The 19,384-nt window shown below is 41.0% G+C and overlaps 2 protein-coding genes across 2 annotated transcripts in view; one reads left to right on the top strand and one right to left on the bottom strand.

The window, feature by feature from the left end:
- Window positions 1–19,384, bottom strand: part of cdk4 (cyclin dependent kinase 4) — a 359,603-nt gene that overhangs the window by 34,272 nt on the left and 305,947 nt on the right. The gene's annotated exons all lie outside the window — the stretch shown is intronic.
- On the top strand, window positions 2,778–4,283 carry LOC308173624 (homeobox protein Hox-C4a-like; the record flags this gene model as incomplete). The annotated part of the gene is made up of 2 exons (XM_080548657.1): window positions 2,778–3,316; window positions 3,901–4,283. Exons 1-2 carry the CDS (start codon window positions 2,872–2,874, stop codon window positions 4,281–4,283), a joined length of 828 nt encoding a protein of 275 aa, XP_080404783.1. The 5' UTR covers window positions 2,778–2,871.

Consider the following 19,384-nt stretch of genomic DNA (forward strand, 5'->3'; position numbering starts at 1 on the left):
AGGGAGAGAGAGAGACAGAGAGACAGGGAGAGAGAGGGAGAGAGGGAGAGAGATAGCTGGCGAGAGAGAGAGGGGGGGAGGGGGGAGGGAGAGAGAGGCTCTTCCTTTTTTCCCTATCACATGACATTCTCAAATAAAATACGAAATGCTTGAGGTTCAGGCTGTTCAACAGCCCTAATACATTCGTATATTGCCAAGGTTGTACAATTATATGATGCGGCTTCTTGCGGCGGCGTCTTTAGAGAGTGTTCATGGGTTACCCAACGGTCAGTATGGTAATGACGAACACAATAAACCCTCGGGGATAATAGAAAGTTATTTTTCATCTCCACTGTCACGTAGCCGCTTTGTGTCCTCCGCTTTTCTAAAACTGAATATTTATGGTAGGGGTACCCGCAAGGTTAGACTCAGGGCAATTCTGAATTACAATTTTAGGCCTATCTATAGGCTGTGATTCCATTATGCATTAAATTAACTTGTTTGTTGTGTGTTTTGTCTATAGCACGTTTACATATTTGGGATTGCTTTGGGATGTACAGACAAAACATCAACTATTAGGCTTAGCTACATTTCTGAAATATGTTGGTGTTCACTTCTGTGTGCCTCTTTTTAGAGATGATATTATAACCTACAGGCCTTATTATGTCCCAAAGCTGTATAATAATAACGAATAGAATATGATTATCACTCAGTAGCCTATGTGTGTGTGCGCATTATAGGCTTATAGTCTCTTGTCTCAGTCTCAAGAGGGCACTTCATTGCAGAAGTAGCCTATTGGGAGCAAGTTTATGCAAGCCAGATATCTGCACCCTAACGCACTGACTGTCTGTGTTCATGACGTTGTCCTGTTTATTTTGGAAGACATTTAACAGTTACTCCCCGTTTTTATATTCACAGTTTGCAGCATTGGAAATTTGGAATGAAACCTCAAGTCGTCTATATGCACCCTGTAGAACCGAATTTGTGTTTTCAACTGACAACCGCAAATTCGCCTCTACGGGAATACATGGGCGATTCCAATACCTCAGCTGTGTCAGGTAGAAACGCAGAGCTTCTCAAGAACTCTGGTGAGAACACAAGTCTAACGTTTGAATGAATGAATGAATGAATGAATGAATGAATGAATGAATGAATGAATGAATGAATGGTCTTTATTGTCATTGATATAGTACAGGTACCATACAACAAAATTTGGGAGGGGGGGCTCCCCTGGTGCTTGAAAAAAACAACTAAAAACAAGAAGGGAAAAGAGCTGATTTACATAAATAAAGGCTATGTACACTATCCACTATACTATACTACTATACTATACAAATAAAACACTGTGCTGTACTCTATGCTATGCTATAAATATCCTAACATTTCCTATCTCTGAACCTTATGTACCCTAGGGTTGTCATATTGCACATAGTGTTATTGCACATTCATTTAAAGTTTGGAAGATTTGGAAGATGGAGAAGAAGAGGGACATAAATAGGCCGTATGGTTGCAAGAACAGAGAGAGGCAACGAGACAGGGAGAGAGAGAGAGAGAGAGAGAGAGAGAGAGAGAGAGAGAGAGAGAGAGAGAGGGAGAGAGCGAGGGAGAGACAGAGAGAGAGAGAGACAGAGAGAGAGAGAGGAATGTGGTAGGAAACCGTAAAGCACACGAACGAGCAAGGATCATTTGAAAGGGATTGATTTACTGCTTTTTACAGCCCAATAAAACTCAGACAACATTCAAGCAGGGGCCTTCAACGTCGGCGAACGGGACGCGCGTGAGATTCTAATAAATAAAGCATGCTAACTTTTATGTGTCGTTTTTATTTTTATCCAATAAAAACTGACACTGCAATGATGACTATTATTTAGGAAGTAGGGGACGGTTAACCTGTTCTCTCTGGATGTGGATGTGGAGGGGGACTCTGCCAGTATAACCTGCCAGGCTATTATCACTGATGTGGTCATAGACAATATCCTAGCTCACTGCAAGGCCTACTGTATATTGACTTCTATGACTTCTAACAGTACCACTGCCTAGGCCAAACTCTATGCCCTGTTTCCATAAAAGAAAGGCAACAACAATAGGTGAGTGAATGGTATTAAGCACATTATTATTTGTATTATCATCATCGGGCCTAATGTTATCAATAGCCTACCAAGCTATTAGCCTTGTATTATATGTGGATATAATGGGAGTCTATATCATCATTCGTCTATAGGGTTAGTTAGGCTATATGTTCGATATTTAATAAGCACATGCACTTGTGCGAAATGGTCTCCATCCATGCCATCACTGACAGTGATCAATGCGGTTTTCATTGTGTATTATAATGACAATAACAATAATAATTCATTATAATAATGCATTATTTCCTACATTTCAGTTGCCTTTTCGTATCACTGTGAAGCCACCGAGGTGCGGCTGCATCATGCATGCGCTTGTATGAGATTAGGGGTGTGATATATCTCTAAAAATAGCCTTAGGTGATACCTCTATTGTTAACAAAACTGTTCCGTTTGATTTTTTTTAGAGGCACGTCGCGATACCTGGGCGACGATTCCTGCATCCTCCGATGCTCCGCCATGCCCCCTTACACACCGTCTCTCAATGACCTTTGGCTCTTTCTGCCCTGCATGCGTAGTAATTTCATACCGAACCTGATCTCTTGCATTGAGATGCAAACACATCATCATACCTTACACAAAGGGCACAAAAAGATTCGAATAAATATTTGGTTCCTTATCCGGGGAACCACCTCACAAGCTGTCATTGGACTGCGCGGTCACGTGGTTAAAGTAACTTTACAGGGGTTGCTTGCTAGTAGGAGGGCTTTATGGACCAGAAAAACGACAAAGGTAGAAAAATTATTTTTGCACTCTGCAGAAATTAATGATCATGAGCTCGTATTTGATGGACTCTAACTACATCGATCCAAAATTTCCTCCTTGCGAGGAATATTCACAGAATAGCTACATCCCAGAGCATAGCCCCGAATACTACAGCCAACGCACGAGAGAGACGGGCTACCAGCATCACCACCAGGAGTTGTACCCTCCGCGAGGAGTGACCTACCAGGAGCGCCCCCCGTACAACTGTGTAAGCATCCCCGAGCCCGAGCCCCATCAGACCGGGCATGCAGGGCTCACACACCCCAGGAACCTGCATGCGGGGAAGGCGCAGACGGCTCCACATGAGCCCCCCACATCCCCTACGACCACCCCACCGACTGCGCCGCCCGCCTGCATCCAAGCCACGCCGGAGCATCCCACCAGCTCCGCCTTGGCTAAGCAGCCCGTGGTGTACCCATGGATGAAGAAAATTCACATCAGTACCGGTAGGCAATCTAATGTTGTTATTCTCTTGTCTTTACTCGCTCTCCCTCCCTCTCTCTCTTCCCCCCTCTTTCACCCTAATTTTACCTAAGATCGTCTGCCCCTAGTCAGGCTCGTGCTTTCGTTCGTTGTGAGAGAGGAGCCCCCTTTGAAATGGCACATATGAGGCGGATTTACGAGTCAGCATTGGCAATTACACCCGCCATAAATTTTATAGCGGAGGCACTAGTCTGGACAGCCGTATTGCCATGTGGCTTTTTCTGTTATGGATGTGTCAGAGGGAGGAGAGAGTGAGAGAGGGAAACAGAGGGCTTACAGAGCTTTTTTTTTTATAGTTGTAATGTTGAATAAATAATTCAGCGGTTGAGGGTGTTTATGAAATATACACTTTATGAAGACTACTATTACTATATCCCCTATGAAATATGTTATTATTAATAATTTAATAGTGATTCAATTCTCCATACACATACTCTCTCTATTCCTTATCACAATTCACATAATTGCTTTTCCTTCTTTTTCCCCTTTCTTTTTCCTTTCTTTTTCTCCTCCCTTTCTTTCTGTTTCATTCTCCCAAATCTCTCAGCGAATCCCAATTACAATGGACCAGATTCCAAGCGGTCTAGGACTGCATACACTCGCCAGCAGGTCTTAGAATTGGAGAAGGAGTTCCACTATAACCGCTACCTCACCCGGCGAAGACGCATCGAGATCGCTCACACCCTGGTTCTCTCCGAGCGACAGATCAAAATTTGGTTTCAGAACCGCAGGATGAAGTGGAAAAAAGACCATAGGCTTCCCAACACAAAAGTGAGGTCCACCTCCAACATAAGCGCCAGCGACGGGACCACCACAGCTTCCACAGCCAGCACTGTCCCACGTGTGGGGGGCTCCAGCACCGTGCCAGCCACCGATGAACTCTCTCGGGTGCCCGCAGTCGAACGAGACCAGGATATTACCAGGTTATAGACATGCAATGATACCTGACAGAGAGGAAGAAAAACAACGGATTATTTATAAGATATATTCTTTTTATATATTTCTTCTTCCTCGTAGTGTTCTTGTGCGTAAACGGGTTTTTTCCTTCTTGCAAGGTCCACAGTTATACAAGTCAAGTTACGCATGTTATAGCATGGATTACTGCGAACACCAACGGATTGTTATACGGTCATCAGGGTTTATTTATTTACTGTAGTAATTATCTTACGTTTTTGTGAATTGTTTTGATTAAACATAATGGGACATTATCAAAGTATTCGCCTGTGGCAGAGTACGTAGCTTGCTTTCAACTTAAATGCACAATAGGTTTATTTATTTTCTGAAAATAATTGTAGGATAATTTATTTTTTCATCTCATAGCCTATCGTGACAAGTTAAAAACAGTCAATGTAAGTTTCATTGAATAATTCTGCAATACATGTGAAACAGTAAAAATGTTGTTATTTTTCCTCAGCACAACCTCTTAAAACAAGGTCAATCTTATAGGCAATGAATAGTATAGTGTGTTTTGTGATTACAACTTTGTAATTTAGCCATTTATTTAAACCGATCATTGTACAATGCAACAAAAATAATTTCAGTGTATTTGTGATAATCGTTAGTGGTCAATAAAACAGTGAGTGTCGAGTAGTTTAGAAAACATATGAGTCATGTTTATTTATGGGCCTCAATCAAAGCATAAACCTCCAGGCCTCCATGCAGGCATATAGCCCCCTAGCTACACCGTGTTTTGGGTAATAGGCGACTGTGAACCCTTGAGCGTCCCCTAAAAACTAGACTACTCAAACCTTAAAGTGGTAGGCTATATGTCATTGAAATAACTGATTGATAACTTCCCATAACAATTCTATTCTTTGAGTGACAACGGTATAGAGTGCTCTCCGAGTCTTCACACAGCACGAATAGCTCATTCCGAGTTCACCTAAAGGTTAAAACAAATGCAGAAGTTTTTTTAGAGTTTTTTTTTTTAACTCTTAAAAGTAAATTCCATTAGTTTGGCGAGTGGGACACACTGCACTGTGTTATGAACTCTGTTGAGGGGTGCACTGGTTCCAATACTCACTCTCCGTAAGCAGATGTATGTATGGCCGTCTATCCAACTGATTGCATGAGACACAATAATGCAAGTCCAGTGTTTCATCAAAAGATAACACCGTTTATTTTGGTAAACCCAAATCCATTCTCTTTAGGCATGCATGAAAATAAGGAAGACGCAAGATTATACCATTCCGTTCATGCCTTTTACATCAGCCTGTTTGGTGTTATATACTTAGCATCGTGTTATGTTGGCTACAATTGGAGGCTTGATGGGTCAACCATACATGTCCCTCTCTGAGTTGCTTCCGACATCGGGGTTAGGCAACATGCAGTGTAAAGCCTTGCTTGGCCATGACTTTCGGGGGCATGGAACCCATAAGATCCACACACAACGTAATGCAGGCCATTATGATCCCGGACACCGGTGAGAAATGAGTGTGTGTGCATACCAGAATTGCAGCCTCCCCGTGAACTTCTTTCTCTAAAGCCTTGTCACCCCGTTGTGCGGCTGAAAAGGGCCACTGCTATTGAACAGTTTTGCAGGGGGACGTTAAAAAAGGCGCGGGGTTCACATGGGGGACACGTTTTCTGTGCCATTAACTTCGTTTCAGCCATGCAGCCCGAGATGCTCGTCCCTTTCAATAGCGGCGTGATATGGCTGGTCAAGATCTCTCGACTTGTAACTTCGTCGTGTGTGTGTGTGTGTGTGTGTGTGTGTGTGTGTGTGTGTGTGTGTGTGTTTGTCTCGTTAAGGGGTTGTTGTCTGTGGATGTGGGTTCTATGGGGAAACCGTGGGTGCCATTTGGACTTCTTGATTGTTCTGATAACACGTGTATCTCATAAAGGTTCTGTGTTTACGAGTCTTCGGTAACACTTTACTTTCAGTTTCAGATAACCTTTTTTGACTTGGGCATGGGTTTATAATTAGGCTAATTGATAGACAGTTAACTAGAAATATATAACCCATTTACGTAAATGATGTAGGCCTAATCATCACTTCGGCACTGAGGGTACAATAAGATGACTTGCTCAGCGCATAAATCTAGGCTATTACTTTGTGCAAAATATGCATTCGGTATACGCAAGGGGTGTAAGTGTTGATCACACGTGTTTAATGGGTTATAACTGTTGATTCGAACTGCGTCACTCAATCAAATGTTTGTTGTCAGCCCCAATTTGATTCATCATGCCATATCCTCCTTCCTTCCATTGTAGTGCGAAATGAAATAGGCTTATTTTATTAGATTTTATTCGTGTTGGTTTTTCGGGGCCTTAGGGCTGCTGTGACATAAATCTGACACCATAAAACCATTTTCACGCCTGTTGCGTTTCCTACAAGTCAAAATATAGGGTATGCATATCTTAGAGGCGTTTGGCTATATCCTACGATCAGACTAAATTGCATGTCATGTATTTCTCATCTTCAACGATGATAACATATTTTGGAAGCAATTTCAAGTAGTTTTGTACTGACAGGCATATATAGGTGCATGTAAAGGTAAACAGTAAAGGAAGACGGTAAACCGAGGCGAAAGGGGAACTTGGTGCATATACTTTTGAGGAAACACCCTGTTCTTTCCCATTGTGTGTCGAGAGAGGGGGGGAAAGAGAGAAACGTGTGAATGCCGTGCATTAGATTGATGGTCTTCATCGGATGCTGCGCTTATGTTTACGTTAAAATTTCTGAGCGATCAATGTCAGTGATGAATAGGCTACACGTCCATTCCAATTTCATATTGGCAAAAATAATCAATAGGCCTATGTGACTGACCACCATGCATTTAATAATGAAAAGGCGGAGTTTGAAAAGTGCTCAGGGACTAATGATAGATTTCAAAACTCATTTCGGTGTAATCAAACACGGTTCTAATCCTTGTGTGTGTAGGCCTACAGAATGTATCTGAAATGAATGTTGATACTATTTGCTCAGTCATAGGCTATACTTTATAGCCTGCCATATTCAACAAATCTTTAAATTAAGAGCCGTGGATTTCAGAATGTAGGGTAAGACATTTAGGCTTGTATCAGAATTTAAAGAACATTTCATTGCCTATAAACGCAAATAGGCCTACATGTCTTTTTAGGTCTATCAGATATAATGAAAAACAAGGAAAATATCAAATAACACCATACCTCCCCCCTTCCCTGCAGTGAAAGGCTAATGATAACCTACTAATATTATTATTATTAATAATAATAACGATAGTTAATGTTAGTTAATTTTATAACCACATATACAATTGAAATATTGAGCTCACAGTGGCTCACTTTGTCCCAATAAGGATGAATTACCAGGAGTCAGCTGCGCTGAACCATCATGCTTTAGTTTGCTCAAATTTGATCGAAAGACCTCAGATAAGAAAAATACCTATTATTTGTGTCTATATGCTTTAGCTAGGCTATATGTAACTATAATTGCCCCGTCTTGCCACATTCGAATGTTTGCTTCAGGCTATAGTACTTCTTGATGTGGAGTGAAATATGCACTTTTTCAACAGCTGTGTTAAAATTATGCAGCCTGCGCTTTTTTGTTTGTTAGTTTCTTGCCTTGTCTGATTCAGGGTGTGGATTGGGAGTGCAGCACTGCATGTTTTGGCCGTACTAGGCCAAGTCTCTGGATGTTCCTGTTTGCGGAGCAATGATAAATATTTAAAGACCCAATGACATGTTTACTTGTGAGTTGGTGTCTGGCAACGAAAAGGGTCATGACCCTACTTCAAAATGGGAAGGACACTTTAGAGGAGAGGAGAGGGAAGAGAAGAGGTTCAGGAGAGACCTATACTGGACTATGATGTGTGCCACTTCTCCCCCAACTATGATGCAGGTGCACATTGAGACATTTGCTCTCTGCTAAATGAATAGTTGATTCAGATATCATGCAAAGAGGGAGATAAAAACCAAAACCAAAAACCCTGAAATTCGAATTTGAATGTCTATTGATATTTGTAAAAAATAAAAAAACATATATCTCAAACGTTATAGGCGTTTATATAGCCTTTGTTTATGGGGTAAAACTGTTTGTATGACTACATATTGACAATAAGTTATAATAATAATCAAAATAATAATCATAATAATAATAATCATAATAATAATAATAATAATAATAATATGAGTAGTGGCCAAATGAAATTCATGATGAACATAAATCACATAGCCTAGCCGAATATAGGATTTTGCGTAACTCGGTGGGCAATAGTTATTTTATAGCACTGTGTGACTGGAGGAGTCCACAGGCATTGGACAGCTGCTTTGGAACTATGTTGTGTCTGTCAAGCATTCCTACGTCCTTGATTTATTGCAAGTTTTAAAGATGTTTCTTCCTACGCCACACAAAAATGTGGAGATCTTCAAGACGATATTTGGTCTGGAATTCCAGAGGGAGTGCATACTGTGTTCAATAGTTCCTTCTAACAGACATCTTATTTGTAGGCAAGTTGTATAGGTAGGCCCCATTTTGCTTTAGGGTTTTACCAGTATAGGCCTAGGCCTAACAAATTGCTGTTGGGAGTTCGCCGATGCATGGTTTCAGTGTGTAGGTGAGTGAGTATGTGTGCATCGTGGAGGCATGCATACGAACTACAGAGTTGAAACAGAGGTCGTCTGCTATTGAACAAAAAGGGCGGCACTCTGAATGGTGATGTGTTATAAATCTAGCTGCTCTCTTATTCAAAACTCCGGAGAGCAGCAGATGTTCCCTCCTCCCGGATGTGCGTGTGTGTGTGTGTGGTCATCAGTATCTCGACAGGCCTTTGTATTGTATCACACATTGTGTGGCACAAAAAAAGTAATTTAAGCGAAATAATCTGATTTACATATCGGCTACCGGCTAAAGTGATTGCTATTGGCCTATCTATACCTGCTTCATACCTTGCCAGGCATCGTTTTGGGAATGGTTATTTGCTTATGAAAACATGTAGGCCTAGAAGCACGGTTTTGGCCCCTTCCCCCATCGCAAATCACATACGCACCCTCTGCCAGATTTATTTAATAGCCTATTTTGCTAGTCAAATACTTTTTGTTGACCTCTTGGAAAACGTGCATGAAAGTATTTACATAATTTCCCTTGCATCACGTTCAGGGCTAAGATTAGTGTGCGTTTATCACTATTCTGTAGCCTATATATTGCACATATAATTCTAAACTCATTCCAAGCACATAGTGTCTAAGAAATGTAAATCTTTACCTTTTCTTTTGACTGTTTTCCCCTGTTTTTATATTCATTCTATGCTTGTATATGTTTTTATATTCACTTTATGTTCTTATTCCTGTTGTAAAGCACGTTGAGCTGCATTTCTTGTATGAAAGGTGCTATATAAATAAAGCTTTACTTACTTACTATAGGCAGTTTACAAAGTATTAGTTAGGTCCGCTTAAAGCCTAGGCATTAGCTCGTCTTAGGCATTAGCTCGAGGAGCTAACGCATGTCTTCAGGTTTCAGGCCCTTGGTTCCACCTCCCAGGAACGTGGTCACCCAAATCAAGTCCATTACACTTCACCCTGCTTTGACCTTTCCCCTTAGGGATTACCCATCCGGGTCAATGCAGCAATGTGACTAACTAAAGGGGTGGTTCACATATTTTGACTTTTTGTTGTTAGCATTGATGCAGAAGCCTCCGGATAGTTTCTCCATACATATCTTTGTTATTTAGCAAGATGGCCTAGGCTATACAGCTGCCCCTGACCAGGCTGGAGCCACTGGGTTGAACAGGCCAAGTAGACTGAGCTCACTAAATGTCCTTTTAGAAACTTTTACGAACTCTGTGGTTGACAATATATCTAAAGTATAACTGCATAGGTAGTACATTTGTATATCGCTGCATAATTCTGCGATAGAGGAACATAACACGCATGATTGCCTCACCACTGCTGTGAGTATAGTAGAATTCTGGAACTTTGTTTTTTAAGTGCTAATGCCTATAATACACTTACAATATTAAGTGTTATAGCCTGTCTATTTATGGCCATGTTAAACGGGTATCATGTAGTTTTGCACGTTGCTGCCCTCTTTGGTGACACTGAAAATCTGAAATTGTACAATAATGCTAGATTCTCTTATAGTGGCAAATGTGTGCATATCCACAAAACCTACAAATGGTAAAGGTCCGTGCTTGGCTACCAAAAAGGCCAGTGCTTGTCTGGACCAAAACAGCACTCTCCAATAAACGTTCTTTATCACGAGGTCTCTTTCCTCATGGCCATTTAGGACTTAAATCTAGCATATAGGCTACATACTGGACCTTTAAGTAAAATACTTTTTTAAATGAAAGTATACCAGTTCACTGGCCTAGTATTCTAATTGAAAGAATGAAAGGTCATCAGATTCTACTTATAATATTCAGGTTAGGACAATATGCATTTAAAAAAAAAAAAGTAAGATACATATTTCAACATCAAATCAGATGGGGAAACATTGGAATTACTGTTTTATGAACAATGTTCACGTCGTTGATATTGGGCTCCTCAACGGTCGAACGACTCCATCTCTTTTTTTATACTCGGCGTTGTTTACAGCGATGGAGGGCGATGGAGTCATAAATCTCACCCTGACTGCTCCAAGACAGCCCCCCATTTGTATGCAGGGTCCAAACCACAGCCCGTACCTTTCCCATTCATGTGTTCCTAGTCCTTTGCCTCCTCTCTATCCCCCAGCCGTGCGTCCTACACCACTACATTTGACCCCGAAGAGAGGGGCTAGGGACTAAATCAAAGCAGCGTTTTAAGCTATTGATTGTTTGCTGTATACAATAGGCTGCACTAGGCTATTGTTTAATAAGCTTCTTCTCACAATATTTTTATTATCATTTTTATATACCAACATCAAAGACGAGACAACAAAAGACAAAAAAAGATAAACATACAATAACAAAATTCACAAACATAGACACACACAACTTGCATCAATCAATTAATAAGCTAATTCAAAGTTGTGAAATAACCGATTGTAACTAGGCCTGCAGGTTATTGCCTATATAGGCAATGTCTTCCATGCATTTGCTATGCAGACAACCCCGTATTGTTCTTCTTACCAAACTGTTATTTCATATGTAATAGAGGTTTTTCTTCAGATATCCTTTATTCATATTTCCCCTCCGACGCTCTGCAGCCTCAAAGGCAGGGAGACTATGGACAGACTGAGCCAACATCAGGCTCGGTGAGCGGAGAGTAAAAATGATTTATGATCGCCTGCGCGGTTCACACAGAGTTCACGCCTGCTAGCGCGACGAGGGAAGGGCTTGGAGCTGGCTCTCTAGAAAGACAATAACAAAGAAAGAGAAATACTGTGAACATTTAGAATTCACTTAAGTTTGTTGTACTGCGCGTGCACAATACCCTATAATAAAACGAAATGATGTAGGCCTCCCTGTTGTCAATGATTATAATCAGCATAGCTATAATATTACTACTACTCATAATAATAATAATAATAATAACAATAACAACGATAACAATAACAATAACAATAACAGTAATATAAATAACAATGATAACAATAGGCCTAAATAGTACACCTGAAGTGTTTGTGTTTGTTCTTGTCAATTGCGAAAGCGATATAAAATTGGTAGGAAATGGTCACTGTCCTCTCAGAAAAGAATTGAAAAGTATGAACATGACAACCATTTAAAATTATTTCAGGGAATCCAATTGTTCACGCGGGTGAAATTGTGACGCCAACACATTCCGCAAGCTAGGCTTTGAAACTCACCATTAGCATCGATTCCTCTTATAGTTTAGTGGGTTTTATAAGATATTACAAAAGTGGAATATGGACTGTTCCTATTTTCATTTGTAAAAGTGGAATATGGACTGTTCTTATTTTCATTTGTAAAAGTGGAATATGAACTGTTCTTATTTTCATTTGTAATAAAAAAAAAAAACGCTCAACAACCTCATGTTATTGCAAAACAGTAGGCTAATTAATTGTCGTTTCAAGTGATGTCTTTGTTTTCTGTTATTTAATGGTACATCAATGACAAATAAAAGACCATTGAAATCATTCAAAGTTGCTTCTCTTTTGCCAAGACAGCAGAGCCTTGTGGAAGATAGACATGGGTCTATTGCGAGCGCAATATCTCACTGCACTTTTCTCTATTTGAGTGGTATTGAGCAATTCATATGGAAATCCCTATAATTCGAAAACTTCCATTATAATCCCCGTTGATATTTTGGCGCAAGGCCTAACCTCAAAGTGCCAATCTGAGATTGGTACATATATTATTTTTACTTTTAAATGAATTATATATAGCCAATGATTCTTGAAGAATATGATCTTAGTTTAACGGTATTTACCCCATCAGAACCCAAAATATAAGATTGTTTTACTCCGTTGTTTGTAAGAAATGTAATTGTAAACAAACACTGCATAGCTTTTAAACTATCATTTTGATCTCATGGATGGTCAGTCCTTGCATCCATAGCTCTTACTATAAAATTGAGAGCAGTCTCTAGCCCCATCCCTCAGCTGTTTACCAAAAGAAAGAGGCAGGGAGACCACTTTGTTGGTGTTTGAATCGCTGATTGCCCCTTTAAGATCTACCTTGGTAACATTGTTAATAGGTTAAACAACTGACTTAAATGGATGTAAGCCTATGCTGGTCACAGCAGAACATAACAGCGAGGAAAGCCATTGGTGAGAGATTTCTAATGTGTAGGTGATTGATGATGGATTTCTAAACGTTTGTTCATTGAATTACAGATGATAGGCTTAAATATTACAACCTATTTACGTTATAACCTATAGGACCTTATAAACCTCTGTGGGCAAAATGAATAATCCCCCAATTCCTTAAAACCTTCACATTTGATGCATATGGAAGACTGTTGTCCATGGTATGGAGACCACTAATGCTTGAAGGGTAAATTAAATGGAGATCATATCTTCAGTGGAGGCAGGGTCAACTCTAGGTTGACATTCCCCAACACAACATCCATCACGGGGATCAGAGAACAGGCGATGCAAACCCTGAACGTAGCTAGGTCTAGTTACTTACTCACAGCTCACAAAAGAGGAAATACATACGCTGTGGTTTTCTCCCTCACTCACTCACTCAGTGACTGACTCACTCCCCAGCCCGAACCCGACGTGTGAGGAGCTATGCAAGCAGCATAAGATACTTGTGCAATAAGGAGGCAATACCACGCCTGTCCAATTATGTCTGGATCAGAATCGCTTTTATTACATCCCACTGTACACAAGTACACAAGAGTCCAATTCTTTGGCTTTGGTTCCTCGACATTGGCATTGCAGCATTCAGATACACAATCACAACAATAATAAGTAAAGTAAATAATTAAATAACTAATCCTACAGTAATAAAGTAATAAAGTGGTGTTCCAGTGGCTTCGATAGTGCAAACATGTTGTGCAAAGTAGAAGGGGATGAAATGCAATATAATACAGTACAGTAGCAAGTAGTCAAGTTTACAAGTAATCCAGTAGTGTAATCAAGTAGCTATAATAATATAATATGTATATTTTTGTAGTGTGCGTGGGGTTGGTTTGGGAGTGGCAGTCTTTTATTTTCTCCCAGTGCATGTCTCCAGGAGTCGATTGCTTGGGGGAAATAGCTGTTTGACATCCTCTGGGTTCATCCCAGAGGCTTCGATACCGTTTCCCTGACGGCAGTAGCTTGAACAGTTTCTGATTGGGGTGACTGGGGTCCCTAAGAATCCTGAGGGCCTTTGTGACACACCGGTCCTTGTAGCTGTCCTGGATGGAGGGAAGCTCACATCCGCTGATCTTCTCAGCTATCCGTACTTCTATATGTGGAAAACAACACAAAATGGCAGTAGTAAAGGGGTGCAAACTTGTCACCTTTTTGCATTATTTATTTTTTTACCTCAAAATAATAATTGGGGGAGGGGGGTCTAAGTCTCATCCAAGTCACATGTCACAAGTCACAACACTATCTACCATCCCTCCACCCCCACCCAGAGAGCTTTGGACTGTCTGGACATGAACACTTGAACACTTGATCTTTGCACTTCTTATATTTATATTATTTATGACTCTTGCACTATGATGTTGGTTTGCACTGTCTTGTCCTGTCTTGCACCTGTCCTGCTGTAAACCGTGCTCCACTGTCCCAAACCAAACTCCTAACATGTTTACATGTCATGGCAATAAAGTCTTCTGATTCTGATTCTGATTCTGATTCTGATTCTGATTCTGATTCTGATTCTGATGATTCTGATGATGCACAAGCTAACTAATCTTCCTGTCGGCTAAACCGCTGCTGTTGAAAAAACTTTTAGCTTCAGGCAGCAAGGTACAATTCAGCGTGGAGAACACACTGTAATGTGTAACCACTGTGTGATAACTGTGTTATTATGCAGTAATTATGCAGGTGTTGAGGTCAGGGCTGCCGCTATGTACACGCGCATCATTGGTAGACCACCGTTAGTGCTAGCGATATCCATTTAGCACCATTATTGCTAGCCCTACACCCCCCTCCCCCCATTTCTCCTCTAAGGTTAGCCGCGTATTGATCATTTTCTTAGTTTTCAGGCAAAAAAAAATGTTGTCACCTTTTTTGGGCCATCACCAGTTTGCAGCCCTGAGTAATATACAGCCTGGCAATAACAGATAGCTAGCCAATGTAGCCCTGTGGCTTGTTGTTGTACTATGTTGGGGTACTGCTGGCATTGAAGTAGAACACTTGATTGACTTTTTGTTTTTCAGATGTTGTCTCAGGTTCACACAGTTTTCAAAAGTGATGTTGAAGGAAATCTATAACATAACATATAATACTATTCCACAATGTCACCCGGAAATATAAAACAGAAATAGGATGTCTTCCTTGAATGAATGAATGAATGGACTTTATTGTCATTGCTACAGTACAGGTACTAAACAACGAAATTTAGGAGGGGTGGCTCCCCTGGTGTTAGGAAAGAAAAAAAAAAAATTTAAAAAAAAAAAAAAATCACAAGAAGGGAAGGAGCTGGTTTACATAAATAAAGGCTATGTACACAATCCACTGTACTATACTGTACAGATAGACGACTAGGGTTGTCATATTGCACAATAGTATTGTTTCACGTTATTTAAAGTGTCACAGTTTGCAGGCTTGAAATTTACATGTTTGTGCCTCAGCACTACACCTGATTTTTTCAGTCCAGCAGCTGCCATACAATCCGTCCAGACTGTCCAGGGCCCAGAACTTAGGTCTTTGCTGTGTTCAGGGCCTGGACGGCCTGGACGGTCTGTCAATCCAGAAGGATTGGACGTATATACATTTTCCATTTTCCAAGAATATATCCAGAAATGTCTGTGTGGCTCTACAGAGAGTTGTTGTCTGTGTAAAACCATAGACATTTATCAATCATCTCTCAGTAGAACTGACTAATTAAATTTGTTGCACTTTGTATCTTGAACATTCTTCAAACCACTTAGAGCATACAGGTGGTCCATCTACCTAACAATATGACAGAGGCAGTGAAGGGTAGATCTGAGTCTCCCAAGTGGAAAGCATAGTTGTTCTGCCAATCAATCATTACAACTGTGGTGTTGGTTCAACGTAAAACGTGTTGGAAATGTCAATGATTTTATATGGAATCAATTCTTTTACAGGTATTGTCCATAACGCATAACATTGCAATGACACTGTTGTATAACACGAGGTTAGTTAAATCTGACCGTTACACTATATAATGTCAGGTCCTATGTATCCCTTCTCTCCAGGCACGTCATTGGAGGAGGAGAACAGTTGGGGGTGGAGCCTGTTGGATAGGTGCGACAGTGGCAAAGTCAACAGAAGAGATTACACTTGTTCCTCATGGACTGCCGTAGTGACAGGAAAACTGCACAGGTATCATGCGAGGAGTCTGTTCTCAGGGAGAATCTGGTTCCAGATTCCGGTTCCAGAACTTTAGAACTTTAGAACCTGAGCTCGGGATAAGGATCTATGCAGACGCTGGCTGACGTAACTCACTACTTAGCAAGTCATGCTTCCCAAGTCCTCTCCGTAAAAAAGAACCGTGACTTAGGGAAACCTGAGGAACTAACAAGGCATGGTGGAGGATATTTCCTTTCATTCGTAGCCTCGTGAATCTGGTGTTCTGAGAAATGTCTTCCTACCTACCTACCTACCTCTCCCTAATTATGAATGAAACGATGTTGTTCTTAGTCATTTTGTTGTAAATCGGGGGGGGGGCTGAGGGGGTTAGAGAGCAGAGTGCTGCACACAGGCACTTGAACAGGTGCTAATTGCTGTAGTTGGCTGATCTTGTCATCAGCCTCTGTTGGACTACACCTTTGAGGACCACCATCAAGAGGCCTGCCAACAGACTCTCTGGCTCCCCACACCTGTTCCACATTTGGGGCATTTGCAGAAACCTCAAGACAACACTCACATGTACACATATGTGAAAGCAGCTGGTGAAAGCGGGAACAAGTCGGCAACCAACCAAATGTTCGGACTTTTATTCTGAAAAATGTAGCCAAAACATTGCAGTGCAATGGATCCGGTGAGTAATCCCCACTACTCTACGTTAACTAGGTAGTAGTGGGGATTACTTACCGAATCTATTGCGTTGCAATATTTTGGCTTGACTATTGAGTGTGTCATTGATTTTCAACAACGTTGACTTTTATTTACATTTTTCGGAATAAAAGTCTGAACATTCGGTCGATTGCCGACTTGTTACCGTTTTCACCAGCTGCTGTCACATATAGAATAATGTTTTATTTGCCATGCAAATCAACTTGTCAGTCAATTGTTGGAATTTGGTATTTTTTGCTCTGGGACAGGGGCAGCCGTAGTCGGCGCCCCTGGAGCAATTAGGGGTTAGGTGGTGCCTTGCTCAAGTGCACATGCATCTCCCTCCAGAGGCGGGGATCGAACCAGCGACCTTCCAATTGCTAGCCGGCCTCTCTAACATCTAGGCTACCGCCGCCCATATGTATGCATACATACACTATACTCTCTGTACAGGTGTACTGCATTCTACTCAGTTTCATGTTTACCTATTGTAATTTGATCAATATTTGATCTGTAATGTTATCCCTACTCACCGGCTGCAATCATTTTGCAATCAGTATTTCACATGTGTAATCATGTATTACAATATTCATATTGAATTGAAAAAAACAACTATTATGTATGTATTAATACAATTGTGATATCCACACACCATACATACATACCGTAGCTTGTAAACAATATTGTGAAAGTGTTGATTAAATATATATAAATAATCCAGTTTGTGTTAATTAATTGATATTTTAGTTGGTTAAATAATACGTTAACCATGTAACCTACCATATCAGCAGACTTCTTGCCTGTGAGATCATCACAATTGCTTTGAAACAGTACACAGCACAATGTCGTCTGCTGCCCCACGCTATACGTTCACATTACGCCTCACTCTGAAACCCCTGGTTATGGGGTATTTCAAAAAGAACAAAAGGACATTAGGGGTGATGATTGTCAAATGGATAATAATGGAAAATATTGGTTGTTTTGAGGATGTTGTTGAAGTGCCTTTTTTTTCTCTCTGGTTGCTCTCTCTCTCTCTCTCTCTGTCCCTGGTGTCTGCAGAGGCATCCTGTGTACGTGGATGCGGGTATTGTACGTACGCCACTGCATTATCATCCATCACCCACGCAGTCAGAGCAATGGGCTTAATGGTGGAGTTGGCCCGCCGATGGCCCCTGTTTGTGACAGTAGCAAATGCCAAGTCTGTGCTCCGCGCCTCACACTCTACCATTCTAATTCTGTTATTACTGTCATACAACTATTAATCACAGCCCTCAGAGAATAGGAGGTGGGGGGGGGGGAGAAGAAAATACACAAGCGCAATTAATGCGACTCACTCAAAAAGGCCCCTATAACACTTAAATATATACCATGAAAATAAGTATATAGTTTGTTTGAAATTCATTACATCTCATTATATAGTTTTGTTGAAATTCATTATCGGAATGCAAACCTTGATGATTTGCGAATTGAGTTTTTTCTTTTCCCTTTCGTCTTTAGTGCAGTGTTTAGACCTCCTCCTGAGGCAGCCTAGATGGAGACAACAGAAGAAGAAAATCACTCTGGAAAATGATACGCACAACAGGGACGCACAACAGCTTACCCTATGTTTTGTATTACCTGGAGGGGTCATACCGCCGACCAAAGTCGCGCTTCTGAATAACGACATTTTAGTCTAATCACACTCGGATTGAAATTATGTAAATGTGGGAACAGATGCAGATGAGAGAACATCTCCACGACACATGGCTTCCCGTAAAAATCCCACGGCTATTAATCACAGCGAAAAAACATTCAAAGCACTTAACAGGGGACGCTAGAGAAAAACCCCACAGACCCCCACGACAAACAAGTGTTTTCTTCTGTTTGCCTGTTTATGATCATGTTTATTTGTTATTGCCCCTGGTGGTCCAGCCAAGTCTGCTATTCAGACCTCTCAGTGCTGGTGCAGGAGGCCTCCTCCCCTGACTGAAGAGACTGAGAGAATAGTATGTTGAAATTATACTAATTTAATGTGTGTGTGTGTGTGTGTGTGTGTGTGTGTGTGTGTGTGTGTGTGAGTGTGTGTGTGTGTGTGTGTGTGTGTGTGTGTGTGAGTGTGTGTGTGTGCATGTCTGTGTGTGTGTGTGTGAGTGTGCATGTCTGTGTGTGTGTGTGTGTGTGTGTGTGTGTGTGCGTGTGTGTGTGTGTGTGTGTGTGTGTGTGAGTGTGTGTGTGTGTGTGTGTGTGTGTGTGTGTGTGTGAGTGTGGGTGTGTGTGTGTGTGTGTGTGTGCGTGTGTGTGTGTGTGTGTGTGTGTGTGTTATACTAATTTATACTAATATAAACAGAGTATGAACAGATAGTGGGTAAGAACATGATTCTTCTTGCACGGCAAAGAATAATGTGTGGATTCATGTCCTCGAGAAAACAATGTTAACTGAATTTAAAATGTAACATGCTTTCTTGCTGCACAAGACCAAAAATCATGAGTTATCCAAGAAACCCATTATCACCAATGGATTGAATTCCTAAGTCACAGCAGTAATGTGGAGAATGCAAATCGGTGAGGGTAT

Source organism: Nansenia antarctica (assembly GCF_963989245.1).
Source record: "Nansenia antarctica genome assembly, chromosome: 18".
In the NCBI taxonomy this organism is placed as follows: Eukaryota; Metazoa; Chordata; class Actinopteri; order Argentiniformes; family Microstomatidae; genus Nansenia; species Nansenia antarctica.